This window comes from Ambystoma mexicanum, chromosome 8 (genome assembly GCF_040938575.1).
Source record: "Ambystoma mexicanum isolate Mex_15411 chromosome 8, UKY_AmexF1_1, whole genome shotgun sequence".
NCBI classification, from domain to species: Eukaryota; Metazoa; Chordata; class Amphibia; order Caudata; family Ambystomatidae; genus Ambystoma; species Ambystoma mexicanum.
The window spans coordinates 748,487,639-748,514,955 of NC_090929.1; the positions used below are offsets into that span (position 1 = coordinate 748,487,639).

Below are 27,317 nucleotides of genomic sequence, written 5' to 3' on the forward strand. Positions count from 1 at the left end.
ATGCAGACTTTTTTCTCCCAAGCTGGAAGGGTTTTGAAAGAACGTTGGTAGTTCTATTGACTGGTTTACATGAAATTTCGAGATGAATTTTGGTGCAAACCTTGGGTGTGTGCGTAGAACCACCTTATCCTTGTGAACTGTTACGAAGGGGTCTAGTACAGAAAGAGCCTGTAGTTCACTTACTCTCCTAATGGAGGTGATAGCTATTAGGAAAGCAGTCTTAAGAGTGAGGTCTTTAAGAGTTGCCTTGTGCATGGGTTCGAAAGGAGGGCCCATGAGTCTAGAAAGTACCACATTTAATTCCCATCCGGGAGCTGGGTTAGCTATCGGAGGGTGTATTCTCTTTACCCCCTCCATGAAGGCCTTGATAACTGATATCTTCCACCACGACACTTTAAGTTGGGAAGTGGTGTATGCAGAAAGTGCCGCTAGGTGGACTTTAATGGAATTGAAGACTAGACCTGAATCCAGTAAATGGGTCAAGTACAGAACAATGTTAGTGGGAGAGCAGTCAACCAGGTTGATGCTCTTACCTCTACACCAGATGACAAATCTTTTCCACTTGCTAGAATAGCAGTGGCGAGTATTAGGTTTTCTGGCTTCCCTGAGGATGTCCATACATCTCTGCGGGAGTTGTAAATGTCCAAATTCTATGATCTCAGGAGCCAGGCTGCTAAGTTCATGGTCTGAGGGCATGGATGCAGTGTCCTGCCCTTGTCCTGTGACAGCATGTTGTACGGGCAGGGAAGTTTCACTGGGGGGGATAGGGACATCTCCATCAAGTGAGCGAACCATGGCTGCCGGGCCCACATTGGGGCCACTAGTATCATGGTAACCTGCTCCTGGTGCATCTTGTGTACCACTTTGTTGAGAAGGGGAGTCGGGGGAAAGGCGTAAACAAATTTCCCTGACCATTGAATCGACAGACCGTTCCCCTTGGACTGGTTCTGGGGGTACCTGGAGGCGTAACTTTGGCATTGTGAGTTCTCCAGAGTTGCGAACAGGTCTATTTCCGGGAACCCACATTGCGTGAAGACGTCTAAGACAATGTCTTCGTGCAATTGCCATTCGTACTCTTCCGGTAGGGGGAAGTCTCTGCTGAGTTTGTCTTCTAGCAGATTGAGTTCCCCTGGTACATGTTGTGATAGTAGAAACATGTTGTGTTTGAGAGCCCACTTCCATATATTCTGGGACAGCTTGGACAGTCCTGGAGAGTGAGTTCCCCCTTGCTTGTTGAGGTAGTACATGGCTGTGGTGCTGTCTGTGAGGACCATCACTGTCTTTCCTTGTAGGTGTTCCTGAAAGGCTTTCAGTGCTTTGAACACCGCTAGTAGTTCCAGCAGGTTTATATGCTTGGATGCTAAGCTCGGAGTCCACGCTCCGTGAGCAGTCTGATGGGATAGGTGAGCCCCCCATCCTGTAAGGGATGCGTCTGTGGTTAGAGTGGCTTCCACTGCGGGTGTGGCAAAAGTTTTCCCTAATAACAGGTTTTCTTTTGTCCACCACCGTAGCGAGAGAACCAAGGCCTGCGAGACCACCACTAGATCGTCCCATTGTCCGCTGGCCTGACACCACTGGCTGTAGAGCCACTCTTGCATTGGGCGCATGCGCAGGCGCGCGTGAGGTACCAAATAAATACATGACGCCATCATCCCTAGCAAGCGCATTGCTTTGCGTACCGTCACCTCTCGACCTGCCACATAATGGGGAATCTGAAACAGCATGTTTTGGACCCTCTCGTTGGAGGGGAATACGAGGCCGTCCTTTGTTCGAATTAGAGCCCCTAGGAATTGTTTGATTTGGCTGGGGTCTAAGCTGGACTTCTTTTCGTTGATGGAGAAGCCCAGTTGGGACAAAAGGTCTACGGTCCTTTGGGTATTGGAGAAGCATGTTTCGTAAGAATCCCCTGTTATGAGCCAGTCGTCGAGGTAAGGGTATACCGGGATGGATAACCTGCGCAGGTGGGCCGCTGCCACTGCCAGTACTTTCGTGAATACCCTTGGTGCAGATGCTATCCTGAAGGGTAGTACTCTGAACTGGTAGTGCTTGTTCTCTATCTTGAACCTGAGGTATTTTCTGTGCGCTGGCAACAGTAAAATATGAAAGCATGCATCTTTCATGTCTAGTGTTGTCATGTAATCCCCTTGTGATAACAGTGGGATTACTTCCTGCAAGGTCACCATACGAAACTTTTGGGGTTTGACAAACTTGTTCGCTGGGCGCAGGTCTAATACAGGGCGCATGGTTAAGTCCTTTTTGGGTACAAGGAAGTACACTGAATAAATACCTTCTGTTACCTGAGATAGGGGGACAGCCTCTATAGCTTCTTTTTTCAGTAGCTCTTCTATTTCTTGAAGAAGGATGGTGAGGTGTTCCGGTGTCATGCGTCGGTTCCGTGGGGGTCTGTACTTCGGGGAACCGTTGAATTCGATGCAGTATCCGTGGGCTATGGTGGATAAAACCCAGCGGTCTGACGATATTCCCTCCCATGCTGTTAGGAACGATGAATCTTCGGGTCATTTGTTGGTATTGGGCGTGGAACCTTTGGGGCTGGAGCCGCGACCTCTTCCTTTGCCACGGTGTTGGCCTCTTTGACTGAACTGGTTGTTACCCTGGTTAGAGGCCATACCATATTGCCATAGCCGCGTCTGTTAGGGGGCCTAGAAATTTAGTCATGAGTCTTGATGGTATCAAACTCTTTCTTTGCATGTTCTAGGGCCTCATCAACTGCTTTCCCAAACAGATGTGTTTGTTCTATGGGCTTATTTATCAGGGAAGCCTGGGTTTCCGGCTTAAATCCCGAATTGCGCAGCCAGACATGGCGTTTGAGAAGTATTCCCTGAACCAGGGAACGGCCAGCCGTCTCTGCGGCATCTAAGGAGTTCTTTACGATGCCCTGGTTTACAAGAGTTCCCTCTGAGATTATGGCTAACAGGCGTGAACGCAGGGGTTCTGGTGCGTCCTCTGCTTCGCTGCGCAGCTTGCTCCACTGTGCATCTGCGTAGCTAGCTAGTAGGGAATTGTTATTTGCAATCCTAGTTGAGAAGGCGGCGGAGGTCGTGATTCTCTTCCCAAGTGCATAGAGCTTCTTGCCCTCTTTGTCAGGTGGTGCCTCACTAGTGGATAGTGGTACCCCCACTCTTTTTCTTGTATTAGTAACTACAAGGGAGTCCGGAATAGAATGTCCTAGGATGTACAAGCGGTCAGAGGACGAAGGGCTGAAGAGCTTTTCTACCCGAGGGTTGACCCCTCTGACTAATGCAGGATTGGAAAGGGAAGGAGTTATTCTTCTCTTTATAGAAGCCAGGAGCGGAATAGACTAACAGGGGCTTTTTCTTTAATAACTTTTTCTACAAAGTCTATGTCAGGAAGAGTTTCCCCTGTGTCTATTTCAAAATGCGCTGCTGCCTTGCGCAATAGTGCATTAAGTGAAGGTTGGTCATCTATGGGAGAAGTGTTTCCAATAGGTGAATCCTTGGGAGGAGAAGGGTGAAAGGCATCAGGGTCTGAGTGCACTGATGGGGATTGCCAAGGCTGCACTGATGGGGATTGCCAGGGCTGCGAGGTAGCTGTATCTTCTTAAAAAACTCCTGCACTAGTGTAAGGATCTTCTTCAAACCCCTCTTCCTCATGTTCTTCCTCTCCACCCAAACACTCATCTTCCTGGAGGTATTGCTCCTCTTCAGTGAGGCCATATACGTCTGTAGAAGGGGGAAACAGCCTAGGGATCTTGACCCTATGGTCATCCTGGGGCCATTCTCTTGGTCTTTTGTGTGTGGGTGGGTTTTGGCTTCCCAAAAACCTTTCCATTTTCTCCATACAAGAATGGAGTCTTTCAAGGGTCTCATGGGGGACCCCTGAATAGTCTAGAGGGGGGAAATCAGTGTTTTCACCTTCCAAGCGCTTAGAACTCTCCCACAACGTCGAAGAAAGGTTTCCGTCGCCCTCAGAAAAGCCCTCCGGTAGTTCAGAAGTGCCCTTAGAAGAAGGGGGCAGTTCCTGGCTATTCTTGTGCTTTTTCGGCGTTTCTATAGCTTTTTGTGCGGTATTCGACATCTGTTTCGTCGTCCGCTTACGTTTGTCTTCGGAAACAATTCTCGCCAGGCTCTCGACAACGAGTTCGTCAGTAGACGGCTCTGGTGTCGACGTTGCCTGCGTTACGCGTTGTTCCTCGACGGCCGCTCTATGGAGCGTTACGTCGGATGATTTTGAGGTAGCGCCCGTGTTTGATGAAAGCCCAATCGCTGGTCGCGGCTGCGTTTGCGGGTGGGGCTTGAGACCCTTACGGTCTGAGGTAGACGCCGAAGTGCCCTGCGTCCCCTTCGGCGCTGATGGATCCTTCGTCTTCGACGAAGAAGAGCCGTGGGTTGTGTGCTTGTATCTGCTTAGATTCACATGCTGTGCATAGGCCGACATCTAGTGGAAGCTGCGGAGTATTACAGTTTGTTTTTCGAAACTCAAAAATGGGCGTCGACACAGGCGTGCCAGTAATACTTTCCCTAGTGTGACGTCCACTGTACCCAAGATCCCTCACGCGTCTAGGATCCTCAGATTGTATTTTTTCTGACATGAGGAAGCATGAGGAGTAGCGTGAGTACAGATAATCCAAGCAGATAGACAGAAAGGTAAGACTACAAGCAATCATGCGCCTTCTCTCGGAGGGGAGGAAGGGTGGGTCGCATGTGAATCTAAGCAGATACAAGCATCAGAAATACGATTACGGTGAGCAATGTATCCCTTCTGAGGCTTGTGGAATCTGCTTAGATCACATGCTGTGCATAGATTAGCGAGCAGTACCCGAAGAAGGAGGTGGGATGTGAGAAGGGTCATGAGCAAACAGGTGTCTTAGAACCGCTTGTCCCACTTGTGTATCTGCTAGGGAGCCTACCCCAAGGGATTTAAGTGTTTCGTATTCGTCCTTGGCGTTTTTCAGTGCGTCTTCGACCGCTTTCCCAAACAATAGATCGGGTTCCACCGGCTTATCTATTAAAGAAGCCAGAGTTTCTGTTTTGAACCCCGACTGGCGTAACCACCCATGTCTCTTGATAACAGTACCCTCTGCTATCAATCTCCCTGCGTTGTCCGCGGCGTCGAAAGTTGCTTTCAAAATGCAACCAGACACGGCTCTCCCCTCTGCCGAGATACGAGCCAATTGGCCCTTTAAGGGTTCCGGAGCAGAGGCTATGAGTGCCGCGACCTCTTCCCATTGATGGCAGTTGTAGCTGGCCAACAGGGTGGTGGAGTTAGCAATCCTTGCTTGGTAGGCGGACGTTGAGGCTACCTTTCTGCCAAAGCCGTAAAGTTTCTTGCTCTCCTTGTCAGGAGGAGCTTCTGATGAAGATAGGGGTGTTCCAGCCCTCTTTCGAGTGTTGGTAACCACTAGGGAGTCTGGTTTAAGATGTCCTCTTATATAGAGAGGGTCAGATTGGGCTGCCCGGAAAAGTTTTTCGACCCTGGGGTTAACTGCTCTGGTGAGGTTTGGGTTCACCAGGGACGGATCTATTCTTCGTTGGATGGATTTAAGGATAGGGATGGTCTGAGAGACCGGCCTCCTCTCTCCTACCAACTCTTCTGCGAAGTCCCTTTCCTCCTGTACACCGTGGGTGTCGATGTGAAAATGTTCTGCCGCGCGAGCGAGAACCTCATTAAGAAGGGGCTGGTTATCGACTGGCGAGTCGGTAACTGGGGCTTCATTCTCTACCGGGGAATCTACTCTGTAAATTTCCTGCCCATCTTCTCCCTCCTCCTGGTCCTCATCATCCGCATAGTATTCCGTCCCGGTTTGTTCCTCCATAATTTCAAACTCCTGGTCCCCCTCAGGGAAAGGCTCTCCTTGGTACCTGGGGTGTGGAGTAGAGTATGCAGTAGAGTAAGGCTGTACCTCGAAGGGTTCAGGTCTTTCGAACCGGGCCCTTTTACTTAGGGGGATGGGATCAGTGGAACCTGAGGGTGTGGCTCCCTGAAGGTCATACGAGAGGAAATGCTCTGGATTTTTGTCGTAAAAATCAGCCAAGGAAGACATCCTTGACATGACCCTGTCTATGTCTTCGCTGGACCATTCTTTGGAACAGGGGATGACTTTAGTAGGCAGCTTAGGGGACTTATCAAGGGTACCCTTGCTGGATGTTGATTCCTCAGTAGACTTGTATTTGTTTGTCTGCTTAGGGGGGGAAGGATGTTTTTACAGGAGTGGAAGAATGTGCTTTCCGCTGTTTCCCCCCCTCCCCGTGCATGGAAAAATGTTTTCCCTGTCCCTTGGAGGCCCCGGAGACTTTCGACGCCTGGCGTCGAGGATCGGGAGAGGTATCTGTGTCTTTCGAGCGTGGGGCCTCGCTGGTGTTAACTTCGGGCTCCGTCTCTTGGAGCGCGGCCTGGGGGTGGAAGTCGTCTTCGTCCTCCGACGATCGAACTTCCATTAGTCTAGGGAGCGAGGCACTCTTGGCAAGAGTGGATGATTGCCTTGCGTCATGAGGCGATCTCGATCGAGAGCGCCCAGAGGACACCGAGTCGGACCGTTCTTTTTGTGCCTCTTTCTGAGAAGTCGACGTCGTCGAGGTTCGGTTGGACTTAGTGTGCTTAGTGTGTGTAGGGTGTGTAGCGCTTGCGTCGCCGTGGGTTTCTTCCCCATAGCCGCCCTGCCGGACGACCTTCCGAGGTCGGGGACCTGCGCTCGGCTGTCTTTAGACGCCGTAATGCCCTCGCCGTCCGAAAGTACGGCGTCGCTGCCATCGCTGAAGGCGCCCTCCGCTGCCATGGCCGCCTGCCTGGCGTGGTGGGCCCAACGCTTTGTCGAACGGTCCTTGAGTGTCTTAGGTTTAAACCTACTACACGCTCTGCAGTTCGCTTCGGGGCGGTCCCTCGGCAAGCAGAGATTGCACGTAGCGTGCCTGTCGACCCAAGGGTATTTGCGGTTGCACTTGGGGCAGAATTGGAAAGGGGTACCCTCCATACGCACCTTGAGGCAGCGGGCTGATAAGTGTAGGAATTATATAAGTGTATCTATATACCAAGAGTGAAGAGTATGTACCACCCCCCACTCTCCCTACTTGCAGGGCCGAGGCCAGCGGCCTTCCGAGGCCCAGATCCGTCGTGCAGCAGCCGACGGTCGATATCTTCTCCAGCCGTCGTCGAGTGTCGACGTTGGGGTGGGGAAGGATGTCAATAAAGAATATTAAATTTCAATTATTAGTAAAAGTATGGTTAAGGCCAGGGGACTCCGCAAGATGCTTCCGACCAGTATGGCGGAAAAAAACAATCTGAGGATCCTAGACGCGTGAGGGATCTTGGGTACAGTGGACGTCACACTAGGGATAGTATTACTGGCACGCCTGTGTCGACGCCCATTTTCGAGTTTCGAAAAACAAACTGTAATACTCCGCAGCTTCCACTAGATGTCGGCCTATGCACAGCATGTGATCTAAGCAGATTCCACAAGCCTCAGAAATATATATATACACACATACCATGTATTACATCACCTATTCCATAGTCTTCCAATTCATTCTCCACATCTGTGTCCAACATCTCTGAAAATAACTCTAATCCCCAGTTTTCAAATTGTTCCTTTACTTTCAATGGGAATGTTCAATTTAATGCAAAATAAATTTCATTGCTCCGTTTTGCGTATTCATTTATTTTCAACGCCATTCTCAAATTCCCTTCCATTTCAATGTTCTCTCCTTATAATAAGGCTTTCCACATGTTTTTGAAACTAGTAAAATCATTCAGAACATTATGCTGCTTATGTTTTTTTTTTTTTTTTAAATCACTTGGAACACGCACTCTGTCATCCCTTTTTCTTTCCTATTCATTACTAAGGCAAGCCCCGAGCCGGCAGGCGATTACCGCATAAGGTAATGCACCCTGGGCCCATACTTACAGGCCCGAGCGTAGAGAGGGGCTTAACGAAGGCCCTAGGGGCATTACCATATGCGGCAATGGCCTGGAGGCGAGGGGTTTATTGCCATTAGTACTCCAGGGTTGAAAGCCCCGGGATACTAATGGTGTTGCTTTTTTTCCTTTGCATTTCTATATGCCGTTCACGAAGGCGGCAGTTGCAGTATGCGCTAATTGTAAAAAGACTAGACCGCGCATACTGCTACATTACTATGGAACAGCAGAGTGCCATTCTGGGCTTCAGTTGTTCCATAGTAATCTTATGCGGTAACGGCCCGCAGGCTCAAGGCTCATTGCCTCAGTAGTTTTACACAAAAGGGACATTGGGAGATGGGATACACCTGCAGTAACAGACAACGTATAGTAAGTGTATTCCCAAAATATAAATGTGTTAAGTGGAGGGAATAAGCACTCCACTTGTCGGAAAGAGTCGGAGGGTGAATCAGAATATGAAATACTCCAGGTAATATGCTAAAATTCTCAAGTAATAGTCTTTAAAAGCAGCAAAAAAATAAAGGCTTCGGAACATACACATCGGAAAATAATGAACAGAACTCACCTCCTTGTTTAGCATAAAGACTTCCTCCAAAGTAACCATTCACAGGGGATGTTGCTGCATATACAAATATAGCAGTGCTTAGCATTGATCCTCTCCTAAAATAGAATATATGTAGCTTACTTGCATATTTAAACAGAAATAACCATTAACATTTTGATTAAAATAGTCCCCTTAAAAGAGAACAAATTGATGAAAAAAAAAAAAACAGGACAAGAATAAGCTTCAACCCATTGGCACTATTCCAAAAATGTGACATTTGACAACTCAAAACCGTTGCTGCAGGTGATAAAAATCAGAAATAAAAAGTTAAGAATGCACGGGTGAAATGGTGCATAGGAGTAAATCACTATCTGTGGTAGGTTAGAAGGATACAGACTAGCTTTTGTCAGATGCACTAAGTAGTTTATTGAAATAAGAAAGTGACCCATCCCTACTCGAACTAGTGTGCTCGTCAGTAGTGCAGTCGAAAAAGTAAACAGTCTGTCCTCCGTCTCAAAACTAATCCATTCTGGCCCTACCACTAAAGAAAGAAACAACAAAAGGTACAGGAAAATGACTCCCATCTCCTGGATGGGCTGTTCAGCCCCAATGTAGAATCTTCGAATAGTTCTTGGCTTTCTCTTGAATTATTTTACTTGTTCTCCAGGGACTTTTCCACCCTCCTGGTGCCCCCCTTTGCTTTAGAGAGGACCCTTTTCGCCTTGCGATATTTGCATAGCTGTTTAAGCAACGTGCTCTTGAAGTGTCTCTGCAAGGTTCCCTTTCCTCAACAGTTCAAAGGAACCCAAAAGTCCCTTCTATTGATCTGGTCTCTGCACTCCTGTGCTTCCTTACTTCCTCAAAACCAACGTGCTTTACACAAATCTTCTCTTGGTCTTTATAAACACTTGCTGCGTCACTGGGACGAGTAGGCTGTGTGCCGTAGTAATTCTGACACTTATACTCACATCGTGTGTCACTGGGACGAGTTGGCTGTGTGTGTCCCTGCTCGCAGTGTCCCTCTCCGGGTCTCCTGCCTCTCCCCCATTACCTTTTTGCTCATGGGCTAGCATCACCGAATCTCTTTGCAGGATCGGAATAACTCTCGGCATTGGAACGACTTCAGAGGTCACGCCGACCCGTCTTGGTTCTTCGGTGAGGCTCTGCTGTTGTCTCTGTGCTATTTATGGACTGAACTGTCCACCTTTCCCAGGTCAAGCCACCGCTCACACAGTGTTAGGCAAGATTGCATGCAGCAACCCTGTGGGAGACTACACCAGCCTTGTCCTCTTGGTAATAGGTAACCCACCTATTGGTATAGGTCTGCACTACACAAGTTGGTAGGGGACCAAGCAGCCAGACTTATCTCAAGAGGGGTAAATGTGAGCTGTAGAGCTGTAACACAGAGATCCAAAATTACAAGTATCCAAATATCACTTACATTCAAGGTTTTATAGTAAAATAATGATGTAACGGTCAGTTTTAAATAAGCCTTCTTCAAAAAGGGCAATGTGCAACAATAAATATATACCTCATAACACTTTTTCATAATCAAGTTAAGCAAGTAGATACTCTTTAGAGATGCTTCTAACACACTTCCTACACCCTGGGTGACTTCAATTGGTAGGATAGTATTGGCATTTATATATCACTTTTGTACCTGGTAAAATTCTGAGTTTGAGGAAAAAGTAAAGGGAGGAAAAAGCGAACACGTTCTCAGAGCATGTGAGCACCTTACAATCCCCCCTCCCCCCAAATGAAGTCTAAATTAGATCTTTCCCAGCAATACAAGGTAAATGTATGCACCACCTATGAGGGACAGTTAGACGAGTCTGCAGGGAGCCAGGGCAGTCAAAGTCAATTTGAACAATGTCTACGGAGCAGAGGCACTTCTTAGATAGCACAAATGTCTTGCACAAAATTAGAGCGTTTGTTGTAGGAAATCACGGTTGGGCCACAAGCTGTTACACTTGTGAAAAATTAGAGCTAGGATCAACTCTAGAAAGCAGCTACTGCTAGTCTCAAGTGAGATAATGCAAGCTACAGACAAAGAGGCAAGTACCCCTTAGTCGGAACAGTACCTTAGGTGTGAAGAAGAGGATCCAGCTGGCTTCTGTCCTGGTTACAGATCCTGTGCTCCTGGGCTTCAGTTGTGGTGACAAGATGGAGGACGTCTGGAGGACTCCTGCACTGAAGTTCGAAGGTCGGCGGCAGCTACAGGATCTTTTCAGTTCAGCAGCACTTTGCGTTTATCAGCTACACCACCGCAGTTCTTGGACACTTGATGGGCTTCCCTTTTTACTGGAGTCCAGCACCCTGGTGAGGTGACAAAGGCTTGGGTAGTCCTACTTCGGGAGGATCCTCAGGATCTTCTTGGAGCTTTGGTCCGGCTTAAAGACGATGCACTCGAGTACAGATTTCTTAACCTCTGGCACTCGGTTCCAGCAGCAGCAAAGAAGTACAGCCAGTTGGGGAATGTCGTCCAGCAAAATTCGTCTTGGGGTTAGTTGGTCCCACCAACCCAAGAGAAGAAGTTGTCAGTTCCGGGGCTTCTCTGGTCGATTACGAATTGGAGCTTCAGAACTGCAGCAGGGCTTCACCGGGCAGTTGAAACGTCCAGGAGGATGCAGCAGGCTTCTCTACAAGATTCCTTCGTCAAATGTTTCGTCAAATGTTGGGTGCATCCAGGTAACCAAGGAAACTGAAGCCAGCCAAAGGCAAAACAAACTAAAAGGGTTAAACGTGGTTTGGCGCACAGAGTAGAACCCAAGAAAGACCTCACAAACAAGAAATGGCAAAAAAAAAAAAGACCAGGGCCATTTTGACACAATGGTCACCCGTGAGTGCTATACTACAGCTGAGGATTCAGCCTGCGGTAGAAAAGCACAATGGTAGAAAAAATAAACCACTGCAACCAGCCATTAAAAGTAGTGAGGGTAACAAACAACGTTACATTAATAAGTAGAAAAAGGGGCTACTAATTAACCCCCCAGCACTTCACATAGGATGGCCTGTGCTGTATCTACAAAGAGAAAATGGCAAGTAAAGTCCATTTCACTTCACTAATCTCGGGAACAGTAGTTTACCCAACAGAAGGTATTTAAATCTTAAGAGAAATCTAAAGGATTTCTCTGTGACACCGCACTGACGGTGCTGTATGTCACCATACAAAAAGTAGATACCTATGGAGTTGGTCAGACTCCAAAAACAAAGGAAATACAGAATCCAACTCAGATCAAAATGCATGAAAGAATGAGAAAAAGAAAAAGGTCTCGCTCACTCCAGGATGAAAATGAAACGGCCTCAAGTCCAGCAAAAGAGCTGGGGGTCCCACGTATTCCTCATCTTGTGATAATTTGTTTCGCCAGCTTCGGAAAGATTTTTTCGGCAGAGGGCTCTGTGCTCGAGGTTGTGGCATCGAATGTCCCACGACGGACTCCGTACCGTGTCGACGTCACTGATGGTATAAATAGCTTGAGTCGCGTCAGTTGGCTTCAGTTCTGTTTTATCGAGGAAATACTCCTGGAACATCCAGTCGTATGCTGTGACTGATAGGCCCATCGTGAGAGGAAATTGTAAGAAAACAAACTGTACTGCGTGGTAGGCTGGGAGGGTCGATGAGGAATACGTGGGAGGAACATCCAGTCGAAAGAACGTTACAGTTGGTAAGTAACTTGTTCTTCGAATGGATTGTGTCCTCCAACGTATTCCTCATCTTGTGATAGACTCCCATAGCAGTGATCAATTTGGAGGTGGGAGTGCTAGTTCTTGTTTTCATGTACAGAGTGAAGTACCGCTCTGGCAAATATCCCCTCATTGGAGGAGGAGGCATCTAAGCAGTAATGCTTGATAAAAGTATGCATTGATGCCCATGTGGCAGCCGAGCAAATATCCTTTGCAGGGACTCCCCTCTTCAAAGCCGCAGAAGTAACCATTCCCCTTGTGGAGTGAGCATGTAGCCCATCCGGTGTGTCTTTTCCTGCTAATCTGTAGCATTCCAAAGTAGCTAGAATAATCCAGTGGGATATGGTTTGTCAACGCTAACCCCAATTTACGACCTGTGTAGCCCAGAAAGAGTTGGTGGTCCTGACTTAATTTTGTCATTCTTGCAATCTAAAAGCTGAGGGCCCTCTTGGGGTCCAGCCTATGTAATCTCTCCTCTTCTTTTGCCAAATGAGGAGGAGGATAGAATGTTGGTAAAACAATTTTCTGCGACAAATGGAAGTCGGAAACTACTTTCAGTAAGCAAGATGGCTTAACTTTCAGAACTACATTGTCTTTGTAAAATGTGGTGTATGGAGTTTTACATGAGAGAGCCTGTAGTTCACTAACCCTGCAGGCTAATGCTAATCACACAAGAAGGACAGTCTTTAGTGTTAAAAGCCTCAAAGGACAGGAGTGCAGAGGCTCAAATGCTATACATGTTAGGAATTTAAGAACTAAATTTAAATCCCAAGTTGGAACATGAAAAGGTATTGGTGGATATACATTTGTAAGTCATTTCAGGAACTGTATCATTAAAGGCATTTTAAAATAAGAAACCTCTTCCGAGGAGCGCTTAAAAATGGACAGCGCAGCAAGCTATCCTTTGATTGTTCCAATCTGGAGCCCCAGATTGGCTAGATGTAATAGAAAAGAAAGCACCATTGGTGTGCTACATTGAAAAGGGTCCACATCCCTATTTTTGCACCAGTTACTGAACTTATTCCAACAACACCGATACAAAGATTTTGTTGCTGGCCTTCTGGCCGAAAGCAAAACCTCCATTACGTCATCCAGAAGATCCCAATCCTAGTATCTCAACCTCTGAGAAACCATGCATGAAGGTTGAGTGTGTTGACCTCTGGGTGGAGAACCCAACCTTCCTCTTGCAAGAGAAGATCCTCTCTTTGTGGAAGACGTACTGGAGGGCAGATGGACATGTCCAGAAGGTCCGGGTACCACGTCCTCCTGGCCCAGTCTGGGGCAATTAGGATCATGGTTTTCCTGAACTTTCTCAACATCCTGATTACTTGAGCAATAACGGGGACTGGAGGAAACACGTACAGCAGGGGAAAATCCCAATTCACTACGAACGCGTCCCCTAAAGCTCCTCTCGGGGGAAATTCCCTTGAGCAATACTGCTCGTACTTCCAGTTTACCCTGGTTGCGAACAGATCCACTTGAGGGGTTCCCCAATGGGCGAAGATCTCCTGAAGAACTTCCTGAGCTACCTCCCACTCGTGGGAGACTGTGCTCTGCCTGCTCAGAGCGTCTGCCGCCGTGTTCTGCTCTCCAGCTAGGTGAACTGCCGACAGAGAGATTCCTTCTTGTATTTCCTAGAACCAGAGCTTCATTGCCTCTCTGCACAGAGGAAGTGATCCTACGCCCCCTCTTTTGTTGAGGTAGTACATGGCCACTGTGTTGTCTGTCATTATCAGGACATTCTTTCTCTGTACTGAGGACAGGAAGGCCTTCAGCGCTAGTCTGATTGCCCTCAGCTCTAATAGGTTGATGTGTAGTTTGGACTCCGTTGGAGACCAACGTCCGCCGATTGTCAGATCGTTGGTGTGAGCTCCCCACCCCGTGAGTGAGGCGTCCGTCACTACTGTTATCACCGGCCATGGTTGCCAAAAAGATTCTCCCTTGAGGATGTTGTCGTTGCAAGCCCACCATGATAGACCCTGAGCAACTGCGCTCGGGACTTGCAGAAGATCTGACATATTCCCCGAGAATTGGGACCACTGAGTTCTGAGGGCCCATTGGAGGGATCTCATTCTCAGTCTGGCCTCTGGCACCAGAGAAATGCAGGATGCCATGAGGCCGAGCAACCTCAAGAAATCGAAGGCCGGCAGATGTTGGGCTTTCTGGAATTTTGTTACCATCTGCTGTATGTGGAGAGCTCTCACCTCGGGCGGCGAGGCTTTGCCCGAGGAAGTGTCCAAGACTGCTCCGATAAATTGGAGTTGTTGGGATGGTATCATGTGGGACTTCTTGAAATTGAGGGAGAAGCCCAGGTTGTGGAAGAAGTGGCAGGTGATCGACAGGTGTTCTTGAGCTTGTTCTGGAGAAGGTGCTCTGATTAGCCAGTTGTCCAGGTAGGGGTAGACGTGAATACCCCCTCTCCTGAGACTCGCTGCCACTACCACCATCAGTTTGGTGAAAACCCTTGTAGCGGAGGTCAGCCCGAATGGCAGAACTCGAAACTGATAGTGAGAACCGCCAACTGCGACCCTCAGGTATTTTCTGTGCTTGGGATGGATTGGCACATGAAAATAAGCATCCTGAAGGTCCAATGATACCAACCAATCTTGGAGTTGGAGAGCCTGAAGGATCTGAGAAAGGGTTACCATCTTGAACTTGTCCTTTCTGAGAAATGTGTTTAATTTTCTCAAGTCCAAGATGGGTATCAATCCTCCGTTCTTTTTTGGGGGATGAGAAAATAAGGGGAGTACCAGCCCTTGTTGCTCTCCACTACCGGTACATGTTCTATTGCACCTTTCTCTAGCAGAGTTATAATTTCCTGCCAAAGGAGCGGATCTGGAATTTTGGTAGAGCTGGCTCCTGGTGGATGATCGGGAGGTCTTTTTAGAAAGGGAAGGCAGTAACCTTGAGCTACTGTTTCCAGTGCCCAAGCATCTGAAGTAATGCCCTGCCATTCTTTCAGATGCTCAGAGATTCTGCTACCCACTGGTGTTTTGTATGGTAAGACCTCAGAGATTTAGAGGCGGCTGCAGGAGCGGCTGAGGGCATAGATGCCGTTCCTGAAGATGGCTTTGAAGTCTTTGCTCGTCCACCACGAGTGACATTCCTCTTGCCTCTTTGAAAAGCCTGTCCTCTTCCTCTACCAACAGAGGAGTAGTATCGAAAATGACAGCCCCTCCAGGAAAATGAGCCCGAATAGGGTTTCTGAGGCTGTCGCATGGAGGCACTAAGATTTAGCTGCCGCTTTCGAGGTCTGTAGTTTTTCTAGGCTCTCATCAGCCTTACTACCAAACAGCCTCGAGCCATCAAAGGGCATGTTGAGAAGTCTGGTCTGTACATCTGGTGCAAACCCAGACTTTCTCAACCACGCAAATCTGCGTAGCACTGTGCTTGATGCCATAGATCTGCTAGTATTATCAGCAGTATCCAGTCCAGACTGGAGGCATTCCCCCATTGCCTCCTTCCCGTCATTGACTAAATTCAGGAAGCCTTCCCTTTCCTCGCCTTCCGGAATATGTTCAGCCGCCGCCTAAATGCATTCCCACAGGGTATGTGTGAACCTGGCCAGGGTACAGGTGACATTGGTCGATTTCAAGGCCATACTACCCAAAGTAAAAACTTTACAAGCCCAGGCATCAACGTTTAGGTCCTCCCTGTCCAGAGGTATGGTTAGGTATGCTGTCTGCCTGGAAGTAGTAGCGGCCTGAATAACCAGACTTTCTGGCGTAGGGTGTCTACTCAGTATTTTGGATCAGAAGCAGAAGTTCTGAACTTCTTTGGGAGATTGCTGTCTACTGTAGCAATGCTATCAGGTTCTTCCAAGTTCTTTTCAACTATCCTTTGGAGCGCCTTATGGAAAGGGAGAACTGGGTCTTTCCGGGGTCCCCGGACTATAATGTCCGTCATATCCCGTCCTGCTCAAACGTAGGGGAGGCTCTTCCCCAACCCATATATTCAATATTCAATCACCCTACTCATCAAATTCCCATACCCTGAGTCTGCATGTTCTGCAGGATCAGGTGCAGCAAACTCCAATTCGGGTGATGTGTCCACACCACGAGCAGAATGCAGAGTTTCAGATAGGTCTCTCATTTTTGTCTCAGGATTCATCCTCTGGAACTTGTCTAGTGCCATATTTTACTCCAAAAGGAGCGACATCCTCATCTGAGCCAGATTCTTCAAAAATTGAAGCATGAACCTAAAGAAGTCCGATTTTGGTAAAGGTGTAAACCTTCTCTCTTCCTCCTGATTTTTTTGTCGAAGGAATCAGTGTTTTCTTCGAGGGGATCGAAGGAACCTTCGACGCACTAGACGAAGCCTTCGACAAAGGCGTCGAGGATAATATAGGCTTCGTCGTCGAAGCTGTCGGCGTCGATGGCGTTGACGAAGTTGCGCTCGACTTCGACAATTTTTGTTTATGAGGGATTGGAGAAACACTTGATCCTCGAGGATCTCTCGACGATTTGTCGACTTGAGATTTATGGATACTACTAGGCTTTACCGTCTTAGTTCCCTACTTCCCTGCGTTGTCCAATGGAGCAACCGGGGTCTGGCTTTTCTGAGGTTTCTTTGAGGGGGTCGAGGCCGCGTTCTCAAAGACCTGCATAATTTTTCTCCTAAAACTCTCCCATTTTGAATGGGAATCCGATCTAGTCGGACATCGAACCAGTTCCGTCGATGAATCGGATGATGACGATGGAGATCTATGTCTCCTTTTGAGCTTTTTAGAAGACGAAGAAGATAGTCTCGACCTGCTACGAGATCGGGATCTCTTTGAATGTTTTTTATGACGTTCCGATTCCTTTGAATCGGACGATTTCTTATGTTTTTTAGAAAAGGCTTTCAAAGAGCCCTTCGACGCCTCCCGCCCCACCGCTAACTTACTTTTCCTCTCACGGTTGGCCTTCTCCAACATTGACTGACAGGAGCCACAGTCGCCTGTTCGATGGTCTGAGCCGAGACACCAAAGACAGATACAGTGAGGATCGGTGATAGACATCTTCGACCCGCAGTCGTTGCTTTTCTTAAACCCAGTTTTGGGAGTGAAAGCAGTCGAAGAAGACATTTTCTTGACAGAAAATCTTAAAGTGCGCCGTTCACGAGAGCGAAGCAATCGAAAAACGGAACTGAAGCCAATGGGCGCGACTCGAGCTATTTATACCATCAGTGACGTCGACACGGTACGGAACCCGTCGAGGGACATTCGACGCCACAACCTCGAGCACAGCTCCCTCTGCCGAAATTCTTTTTCCAAAGCTGGCGAAACGAACTATCATAAGATGAGGAATACTTGGGAGGACACAATCCATTCGAAATGAGAATTCTCCCTAACTTGTCCCCCCCAGACAAAGGGACAGGGGGATTAATCTACTCCTGGATGAATCTCCTAATCCATTCGGTCATACTTTCTGGAGAGACCATCGGCATTTTGGTGATTACACCCTGACTTGTGTTCTATGGCAAAATCAAACCCTTGGAAGCAGATTGACCATCTTAACAATTTAGGATTCTCTCCCTCCATCTGCATTAAACATCTCAAGGGTTGGTCTGTCTGACTAACAAAAGTAGAACCATACAAGTATGGTTGAATCTTCTTCAGAGACAACACAATGGCAAAACACTCACGTTCAATAGTTGCCCACTTTGACTCACGGTCCATCAGTTTCCTACTGATGAAGCAGATAGGGTGTTCCCTGCCTGTCTGTTAGGCAAGAATGTATGCAGTACCCTGTGGGAGACTGCACCAGCCTTGTCCTCTTGGTAATAGTTAACCCAACCTTTGGTATAAGCATGTTTCAGTGCCAAGTATCCAAATAACACTTATACTCATGGTTTCTTGATTAACCAATTATTTATTAATTTAACAGTCAGTTTGAATAAGCTTGCTTTAGAAGGGAGCAATTAGATAAATCTTAAGATATTCTTCAAAAATACACACTCACATAAATCAGTAGATCCCTCAATATTCTTAAGCAGGTAAGTACTTTTAAAGCCCTCCCCCCAATGTGAAGTAAATTAACCCTTTCCCAGCTACACAAGTTATAGAATGTGTTACTTTTTGGAGGGATAGTTAAAGCATAAAGTCAGAGGTTAGAATAGTCTTTCAGGGAGCCAGGGCAGCCAATGTCAATTGAGCAAAAAGTCTAGGTGAGCTGAAGCACTTCTTGAAGGCAAGTAAAAGGTCCTGCACAATGTTTTAGAAATCTTTGTAGACAATGAAATCATTGTTGGGCCACAAGCAGGGAGGCTTGTGATGGGCAAAGCTGCAAGCAACTCTGCAGAAGCAACCAAGACAAGTCTCACCTGAGCTAGAAAGGCTAAAAACAAAAGGCCCTTCGCTTTAGAGTACCTTAGGTCTGCAGAAATTGGTTCCAGAACTCTTCTGTTCCTGTTGTAGGTCTGCAGATCCTGTTGTTCCTGGGCCTCGGCCGTGGGGACAAGAGGGAGGACGTCTGGGGACTCCTGCACTTTGAATTGAAGGTCGGCGGCAGCAGTGTGCAAATTTCAGTTCTGCTGCACTTCGCGGTTTCAGCTTCTCGCGAACAGCACCACTGCGGTTCTCGGATACCTTTATGGACTTTCCTCGCATCTTGGATCCAGCACTCTGTTGAGGTGGCTCAGGCTTGGTCAGTCCTGCTTCATGGGAGTCTGGAGGATCTTCCTGGAGCTCGGGTCCGACTTAAAGACAACACACTCGACTCTGGTGTTCCTCTTCCTGGCAATCGGTTCCTGTAGCAGCAATGGAAGTACAGCCAGCTCCGAGAGGATTTTTAGATGAGTTCGTCTTGGGGCCGATTGGTCCCACCAACCCAAAGGGAGAAGTAGTCTTTTGCAGGGCTTCTCTAGTCGAGGCGAAATCTGAGCTTCAGCACTGTAGCAGGGCTTCACCTGGCAAACCAACAGTCCAGGAGTTGCAGCAAATGTCTCTTCCAAGTTCTTCTTCGGATTCCTTCGTACAGTGGTTGACTCTGCCTTCTGTCTAAAAGATCTAGCCTTTTATGCAGGTTTCTCCCGTTCATTCACAGCCTAGCTGTCAATCGCAAATCCGGGTGGTTGTCCTCCAAGGACTGCCAGCCAATCATCTTTGTGTGCATTCTTGTAACCAAGGAGACAAAGCACAGGGAGTTTCAGGCACCTCCCTCGCTTCCTGCCCTGCCAGACACACTGGAGCCAGAGGCAGGCTTCACCAGTGAATCCCACGAAAGACAAAAGAAACAAAGGGACCAAACATGGTTTGGCGTGCAGAGTAAATCTCAAGAAGGACCTTTCCATCAAGAAATGGCGAAACAAGAAGACCGGGCCATTTTGACAAAATGGGCACCCAAGGGTGCTTTACTGTAGCTCCAATTGCAGCCCGCGGTAGAAATACACAAGGTAAACCACTGCCACCAGCCATTAATTGTAGCAACTGTAACATTTTTTTACATGAGAGACTAGACAAAGGGGATACCAAGTAACCCCTCCAGCACCCTGTTGTAAAATAGTGTGTGCTGGGTCTAGAAAGTTACAAAGGTAAGTAAAGTAAATTTCACTTCACTGCTCTTGGAAAGAGTAGTTATCCAAGAGAAGGTATTTAAACCTTAACAGAAATCCAAAGAATTTCTAGGTGACACTGCACTGAAGGTGCTGTGCGTCACAATGTAAAGAGATGATGCCTATGGAGTTTGTCAGACTCCAAAACCAAAAGAAACAGTGTTCCAATTACAGAAAAATGCATGAGTGGAAAAAAAGTCTCTCCAGGATAAAAATTAAGTCCTAAAAGTCCAACAAAAGAGCTGGGGGTCTCTAAGGTAGAGAGGAATTTGCACATTTCTGAGAATAATCCCCAACACACTTCTCCCCCTCCCCTCCCCAATCTCCCCAACCTCCCACTCCCCCCGCCCCCCCACCCACCCACCAGACTAAGGGACAGGAGGATTTAATCCACTCTTGGATGAATCTCCTTACTCCAGTTGGTCATACTTTCTGGAGAGACCATCAGCACTTTGGTGATTACACCCTGACCTGTGGGTTCTATGGTGAAATCAAACCCCTCAAGGCTGATTGACCAGCTTAACAATTTAGGATTCCGCCTCTTCATCTGAATTAACCATCTCAAGGTTTGGTGGTCTGTTTGAAGCACAAAAGTAGATCCATACAAGTATGGTCTAAACTTCTTCAAAGACCACACAATTGCAAAACATTCTCTTTCAATTGTCAACCTTGTTTCACGGTCCTTCAGTTTCCTACTGATGAAGTAGATGGGGTGTACCCGGTCTTTCTCATCCAGCGGACTCAGAACTGCACCTAATCCTGTATTTGAAGCATCAGTTTGTACAAAAAAGGATTGGTTGTAGTCAGGCACTCTCAACACTGGAGCTTGACATGGCTTTCTTAAGTCCTTCAAATGCCTTGGTGGCACTCCTCATTCCACCTGACCTTCTTGGGGAATTTGGGTGAGGAGATCCCATTCAAGGGAGAAGCTACGGTAACCTAGTTCTCAATTAATTTTCTATAGTAACCTGTGAGACCTAGAAAGGCTCTCACTTGGGTTTGAGTAGTAGGGGGGGCAGTCTTCTACCTAGCTAGGCAATGTCCCTTTTCACCTCCTCTACCTCATGTCCAAGGTAGACCATTTTGCGCTGACCAATTTGACATTTACTTGCTTTATGGTCAGATGGGCCTGCTCAAGAGCCTGCAATACATATCCAAGGTGGTCAAGATGCTCTTCCCAAACGGGGCTTAACACTACAATGTCATCTAAGTATGCCATGCAGATATCCTCCATCCCATTCAGAACATGATTCAAAATCCTTTGGAATGTAGAAGGTGCATTTTTTAGTCCAAAAGGCAGAACCTTAAACTGATAGTGGGGGATGCGTGGCTAAGGAGCCATGCAGTAGGACGGGTCTCCTTTAGAGCTCCTGCCGATCCGCAATGATCCTGCGAATAAACAGAGTAACGAGGGTCCGGGCTCAGAAATGGAATGCCTGAAACATGAAGGAGTGATGCACTTTCACAAGTAAGCTGGAGGATGGACGTGAGCGATATACCAAGTTTCAAGATGATGGCAAGTTTGTATTCAGCGTGGCGACAACGAAACAAGATGGCATGTGCTGCCGAACCAAGGACAGTGCAGTAACTGCTAGCGGCAAGGAGCGTCTGCAGAGAGCAGCTGGTGAATGTGCACGCTTCCAGTCAGATTCTTGGGAGCTGGTCCGTGACTGAGGCAGACGAAGACAATTAGATAAAGTAATGAGTGAGAGACATTGTAACTGTGGCAGCCCTGCAGAGATGGCGTGGTCCAGCAGCAGGTCGGGGATAGCAGGCAGAGGCTGATGCCCCACAAGTGTAAGGGGCGTAAGAGGTTGGCACAATTGGAACTGGGTAGAAATTCACCCACGGGGTGTGATGCAGGAGAGTCGGATGGAGCCGAGAATATTCGTATAAATATACGCAAAGCTGCCTGCAAGCCGAGTGCAGCGCCAGCAGCTAAAAACACACTGGCACTGGTGCGTACCGTCAGAGCACCAAGAATAAGAGCGGAGAAGCAACGGGAGTGAGGGGAGAGGAAGGCACAAGACTGGGACTGGGACTGGGAACGAGGCTCCTGAATGACAGGCAAAGCTGCAGGGGAGTTGCTCACCAGAGAAAAGTCAAATGCAGTTTTTCTCTGCCAACCACGCAAAATCAGGAAAGGACCTGGCTTGCCTCGGCCTCTTGGACCCAAAATAAGTCAAGGTTCATGATAAAGCAGAATTCAGCAGGAACAAAGAAAGTTAACAGGCTGCAATCAGAGCCACATTACAGCAGCGTCTTCCGGCCTGGGAGATACCCTGGATGGTAGAACGGCGTGAAAGCCAAAAGTGAAGGCACCACGGTTGTTGATTGAGAACGGGCCACCAAACTGAGGCGCAGGTACAGCGCCAACTGTAACACTTGGGAGTATACTGGCGGAAAAGACCAGAACTGGAAAATTGTCCCCGCTGCTCAGTGAGAAGAAGCCCTTGAGCCGCAGCCACATTCAAGCTAGCAAGATTGTGGGGGACACGTTTCGTGGCCCGATCCTTTTGTACTCCCCAAGACTCAGTCAATAGCGGCGCGGGTGAGGTACAGCAGCCTTTGCACGTTGGGCTAGCAGTGCAACAGAGGTGCTGCTTCAGAGTGAGGCAAGAAGGCATACAGTGGAAATGGGGAGCCTGAGACACACCAGTGGGGTGTCCTCCTGAGGAGGAGACAACCCGGAATTAAAATAATCACTTAGGACACGCAGGAGGCAGCGGAGGTGGTGTTCAGAGCACGTCGGGAAAAGGAGCGCAAGTCTACTGACGGTGCCGTGTGGGGGTGACAGTGAAGGAGCAGCTTGGAGGGCCAGGGCCAGGGACGCACGCTCCAAGCGGGACAGGATTGCTGTGGGTCTGGAGGATCAATGCGGTAAGGAGAAGGGGCTAACAACTAGCAGCCTGCGAGTCCAGCGCAGTGGGTGCATTAAGGCCAGGGTCTACACGATACACATAGGAGCCCGGGGTAGTCGTGAAGCAGACAATAGTTACCCGAAGCTCCAATGGGAAGTTAGACTGCGGTGGTCCTGACCAAGAATAATAACACTACTGGCCAGCAGGGAGACGGCTGGAAAAGGAGGACACAGAACAAGTGAAGCCATCGAAGTCTCTGTAGCGGTAACCGGAGGTGTAGGTATTTAAAGCCATAATCTTAATAAGGGCCTTAAGGGGTGAGCGGGTGCTAGGATCAACAGAACTGATGGCAGGAAAAGGCAACAAAGCAAAAGGCAAACAGACTACCATGAAAGCCTTCGCAAAGGGCCCAGAGGGCACTGCGGAATACACTGACAAACATAGCGAAAAGGGACAGATCAAGGGCCACAATGAAGATGCAGATCACAGAAACCAGCAGATACTAAATGCCATTCCAGCATCACAGGCCACTATAGAATCCAAGATTAAGGAGGTCAGGCTAGACGTAGGCCTGCTGCGGCAAGATGTACGTGGGCTGGCGGAGCGCACATGCAAGCTAGAAACACCGGTGCAGGAGAACACTGCAGAGAGAAAGCAGGTATCCAGAGAAGTAGGCATCTTAAGGCAGAAGGTGAAGCTGTTGGAAGACAGGGCAGAAGATGCCGAAGGACGAGCGCAGCGTAATCATTTAAGGATTGTGGGCCTACCAGAGGGAACAGAGGTCCGACCCCCACCAATTATATGACCTGCATTACTCACCGTAATCGCATTTCTGATGATTGTATCTGCTTAGATTCACATGCTGTGCATATGGTCCGACATCCAGTGGTAACCGCAGAGTATTGCATCTTGTCTTCTGGGGACAAAAAGGGGACGTCAGCATAGGCGTGTCTGTAACACTATCCCTATCGTGACGTGTAGTGTACCCAAAATCCCTCACCCGCCGAGGTCCCTCCGATTGTATTTTGGTCCCTCCGATTGTATTTTTTCTGCCATGAGGGAGCCCAAGGCTATTGTGAGGGAGTACATAAAGAGAGAAAGTAGTAAGTCTATGATCCTGCCACCCGAGCGGGGAGGCAGGGTGGGCACATGTGAATCTAAGCAGATACAATCATCAGAAATGCTATTACGGTGAGTAATACATGTCTTCTGATGCTTGTTAATCTATTTAGAATCACATGCTGTGCATAGACTAGCGAGCAGAACCCGGAGTTGGAGGTGGGTTATGAGAAGGAACAGTAGTGAAAAGATGTCTTAATACTGCTTGTCCCACCTGAGAATCAGATCTAGAATGAGTGTGTAGGCAATAGTTTTGTAAAAGGTGTGTACAGAACTCCAGGTTGCCACTTTGCAAATGGACTCCAAGGGAACATTTGCAATGAATGCTATTGAGGCCCCAGTGCACTGAGTAGTGTACTCTAGGCTTGAAGGGCAGTTCTCTCTTACTAAGAGTATGATGCATTTGACAATCCACCTTGAGACAGCGGATTTAGAGACGGGATCCCCTTCTCTACCAGCTGCCACTGAAACGAAAAACTGATTGGTCTTCCTCAGGTGGTTTCATTCTTTCCAGGTAAAACATGACTGCCCTGCGCACATCTAGTGTGTGTAGGCTTCTTTCGGCCATGCTAGTGGGATTCTTTGCGAAAGTGGGTAGTTGGATTGATTGGTTCACATGAAACTTCGAGATGAATTTAGGCGCAAATCTGGGATGAGTGCACAGAACCACCTTATCCCTGTGGACTGTAACAAAAGGGTCTAGCACTGAAAGAGCCAGTAGTTCGCCAACCCGGAAATGATAGCCACTTGGAAGACCTTCTTGTAAGGTCTTTTAGACTTGCTTTATGCATTGGTTCAAAGGGAGACCATGAGTCTGATCAAAACAACATTTAGATCCCATCCGGAAGCTGGGTTAAAAATGGGCGGAGGGGGGGAATTCTCTTGACCCCTTCCATAAAAGCCTTAATAACAGGTATTTTCCACCACAACACTTTCTGTTGTGACGTAGTGTAGGCTGATAAGTAGGCGAGCAGTCCATGGGATTGACGTCCTTGGTTTTACACCAGATGACAAAGCATTTCCACTTACTGCAATAGCAATAACGAGTTAGGTTTTCTAGCCTCCCTGAGTATGTCCATGCATCTCTGAGCGAGTTGAAGGTGTCCAAACTCTATGACCTCAAGAGCCAGGCTGCTAAATTCAAAGTTTGCGGGCATGGGTGTAGTGTCTACCCTCTTTCCTGAGGCATGTTGTACAGGCAGGGTAGTTTCACTCGGGGGTTGGGAGGGCATTTCCATTAGTTGAGCGAACCAGGGGTGGCGGGCCCACATGGGGGCCACCAAAATCATGGTAACTGGTTCCTGCTGTATCTTGTGCACTATCTTGTTGAGTAGGGGTGGCAGGGGGAAAAGCATAGACACATTTCCCTGACCATGTTATCCAGAGTCCGTTCCCCTTGGAGTGGTTCTGGTGGTACCTGGAGGTGTAGTCTTGGCATTGGGCGTTCTCCTGAGTTGCGAACAGGTCGATCTCTGAGAAGCACCATTCTGCAAAGACGTTCTGGGACAGCCTGGATAGCCCTGGAGAGTGTGTGCCCCACTGCTTGTTCAGGTAATACATGGCTGTGTTGCTGTCTGTCAGGACCAGGACTGTCTTTCCCTGTAGCTTTGTCTGAAAGGCCTTCAGTGCTTTGAATACTGCCTGCAACTCTAACAGATTTATATGGTTGGATGCTACTTGGGGGACCACACTCCATGCGCTGTCTGCTAAAGCAGGGGAGCCCTCCACCCCGTGAGAGATGGGTCTGTTTTGAGAGTGACTTCTACTGCAGGAGTGGTGAAGGATTTCCCCTTCAAGAGGTTTTCCCCTCGACCACCACTGCAGAGAAAGAACGAGGGCTGGCGAGACAACTTCCAGATCTTCCCATTGTCCACTGGCCTGACACCACTAGCTGTTGAGCAACTCTTGCATGGGACACATGCGCAGCCGCGCGTGGGGAACTAAGTAAATGCATGATGCCATCATACCTAGCAAGCGCATAGACTTGCATTCCGTCGCTTCCCGACTGGCTACATTGAGGGATCTGAGAAAGCATGTTCTGAACCCTCTCGTTGGAGGGGAAGACGAGACTTCCTTTATCCGAATCAGAGCCCCTAGAAACTGCTCGACTTGACTGGGGTTTAAGCTGAATTTCTTCTTGTTGATGGAGAATCCAACACTGAACAGGAGGTCTATTGTCTTCTGAGTATTCACTAGGCACGTTTCCTAAGAGTCCCCTGTTATGAGCCAGTCGTCGAGGTAAGGGTAAACTGGGGCGGATAGTCTGCGCAGGTGGGCTGCTGCTACTGCGAGGACCTTTGTAAACACCCTTGGTACCGAGGCAATGCCGAAGGGGAGTACTTTGAATAGTGCCTGTCCTCCATCATGAAACTTAGATATTTTCTGTGTGCTGGCAACATTGAAATATGAAAGTTTGCATCTTTCATGTCCAATGTTGCCATGTAATCCCCCTGTTTCAACAGTGGGATTATTTCCTGCAGGGTTACCATACGAAACTTTAAAGGTTTAACAAATGTGTTTGTTGTGCGCAAGTCTAACACAGGGCGCATGGTGAGGTCCTTTTTGGGTACAAGGAAGTACACTGAATAAATACCCTGGTTTACATGAAGAATAGAGACAGCTTCTATGGCGTCCTTTCCCAGAAGTGCCTCTACTTCTTGTATTAGGATTCGCAGATGGTCTGGCGTTAGGCGTCGTGCTCTGGGCGGTCTGAATTGTGGGGGTCGGGCGAATTCCACACAGAACCCGTGGGCAACCGTTTTTAGAACCCACTGGTCTGATGTAATCCCCTCCCATGCCGAAAGGAAAGATGTTAAGCGCACCCCAAGCAGGGTGACATGGGATGGGACCTGGATCCGTAGGTAATTTCTGACCAGAGACTGTGGCTCCTCTGGAATTGGGGCCTCTGCCTTTCCCGCGCCACTGACCTGTAGGTGGATAGTTGGCGGAGGTGATGGGTGCTTGTCCTGAATTCTAGCTGTTTCCCGTATTGTACATGTTTTGTGCGAACAGGACTGGCATCGAAAGGACCAGTGGGAACCGCTTCCCCTCTGGGGGAGGGTTTGTGTGTGATTTGTTGCAGGGACTTGAGTCTTGTGCTCTTTTTTGGCAGTCTCTAGAGCATCGTCGACTACTTTACCAAAAAGATTTGATTCCTCGATAGGTTTATTAATAAGGGTGGCTTGGGTCTCCGGCTTAAAGCCAGAGTTTCGGAGCCAATCGTGCCGTTTGAGCAGGGTGCCCTGAGCTAGGGCTCTTCCTGCCGTCTCTGCAGTATCCAGAGTGTTTCTTAGTACATTTTGGTTGACCTGCCTGCCCTCGGCCACAACGGTGAGTAATCTGGTTCTTGCGGGTTCAGGCACCTCCTTGAGACCTTCTTGTATAGGGTTCCAGTGTGCATCGACATAACATGGCAAGCAAAGTTGTGTTCGCTATGCGCGTGGTAAAAGCAGCTGCCGTAGTAATTCGCTTACCCAAGGCATACATTCTTTTGACTCTTTATCGGAAGGTGCCTCTCCCATAGCAATGGGTACTCCCGCCCGTTTCAGGGTGGTGGTGGTGGTAACCACTAGGGAGTCGGGGTGGCATGTCCTTTATGTTTGTTTATTGCATTTATAAGGCGCCCCAGACCCCGGAGTAGCAGGGCGCAGACGGATATGCGAAGCTTACATACGTTACAAATATAC

At 48.2% G+C, this 27,317-nt stretch overlaps 1 protein-coding gene across 1 annotated transcript in view; it reads right to left on the reverse strand.

The window, feature by feature from the left end:
* The window catches only part of TM9SF3 (transmembrane 9 superfamily member 3), a 620,447-nt gene that overhangs the window by 373,429 nt on the left and 219,701 nt on the right, over nucleotides 1-27,317 (reverse strand). Inside the window, exon 8 of the mRNA XM_069610571.1 lies at nucleotides 8,456-8,550. Within this exon, the coding sequence (XP_069466672.1) occupies nucleotides 8,456-8,550 (95 nt within the window). The remainder of the gene's footprint in view (nucleotides 1-8,455; nucleotides 8,551-27,317) is intronic.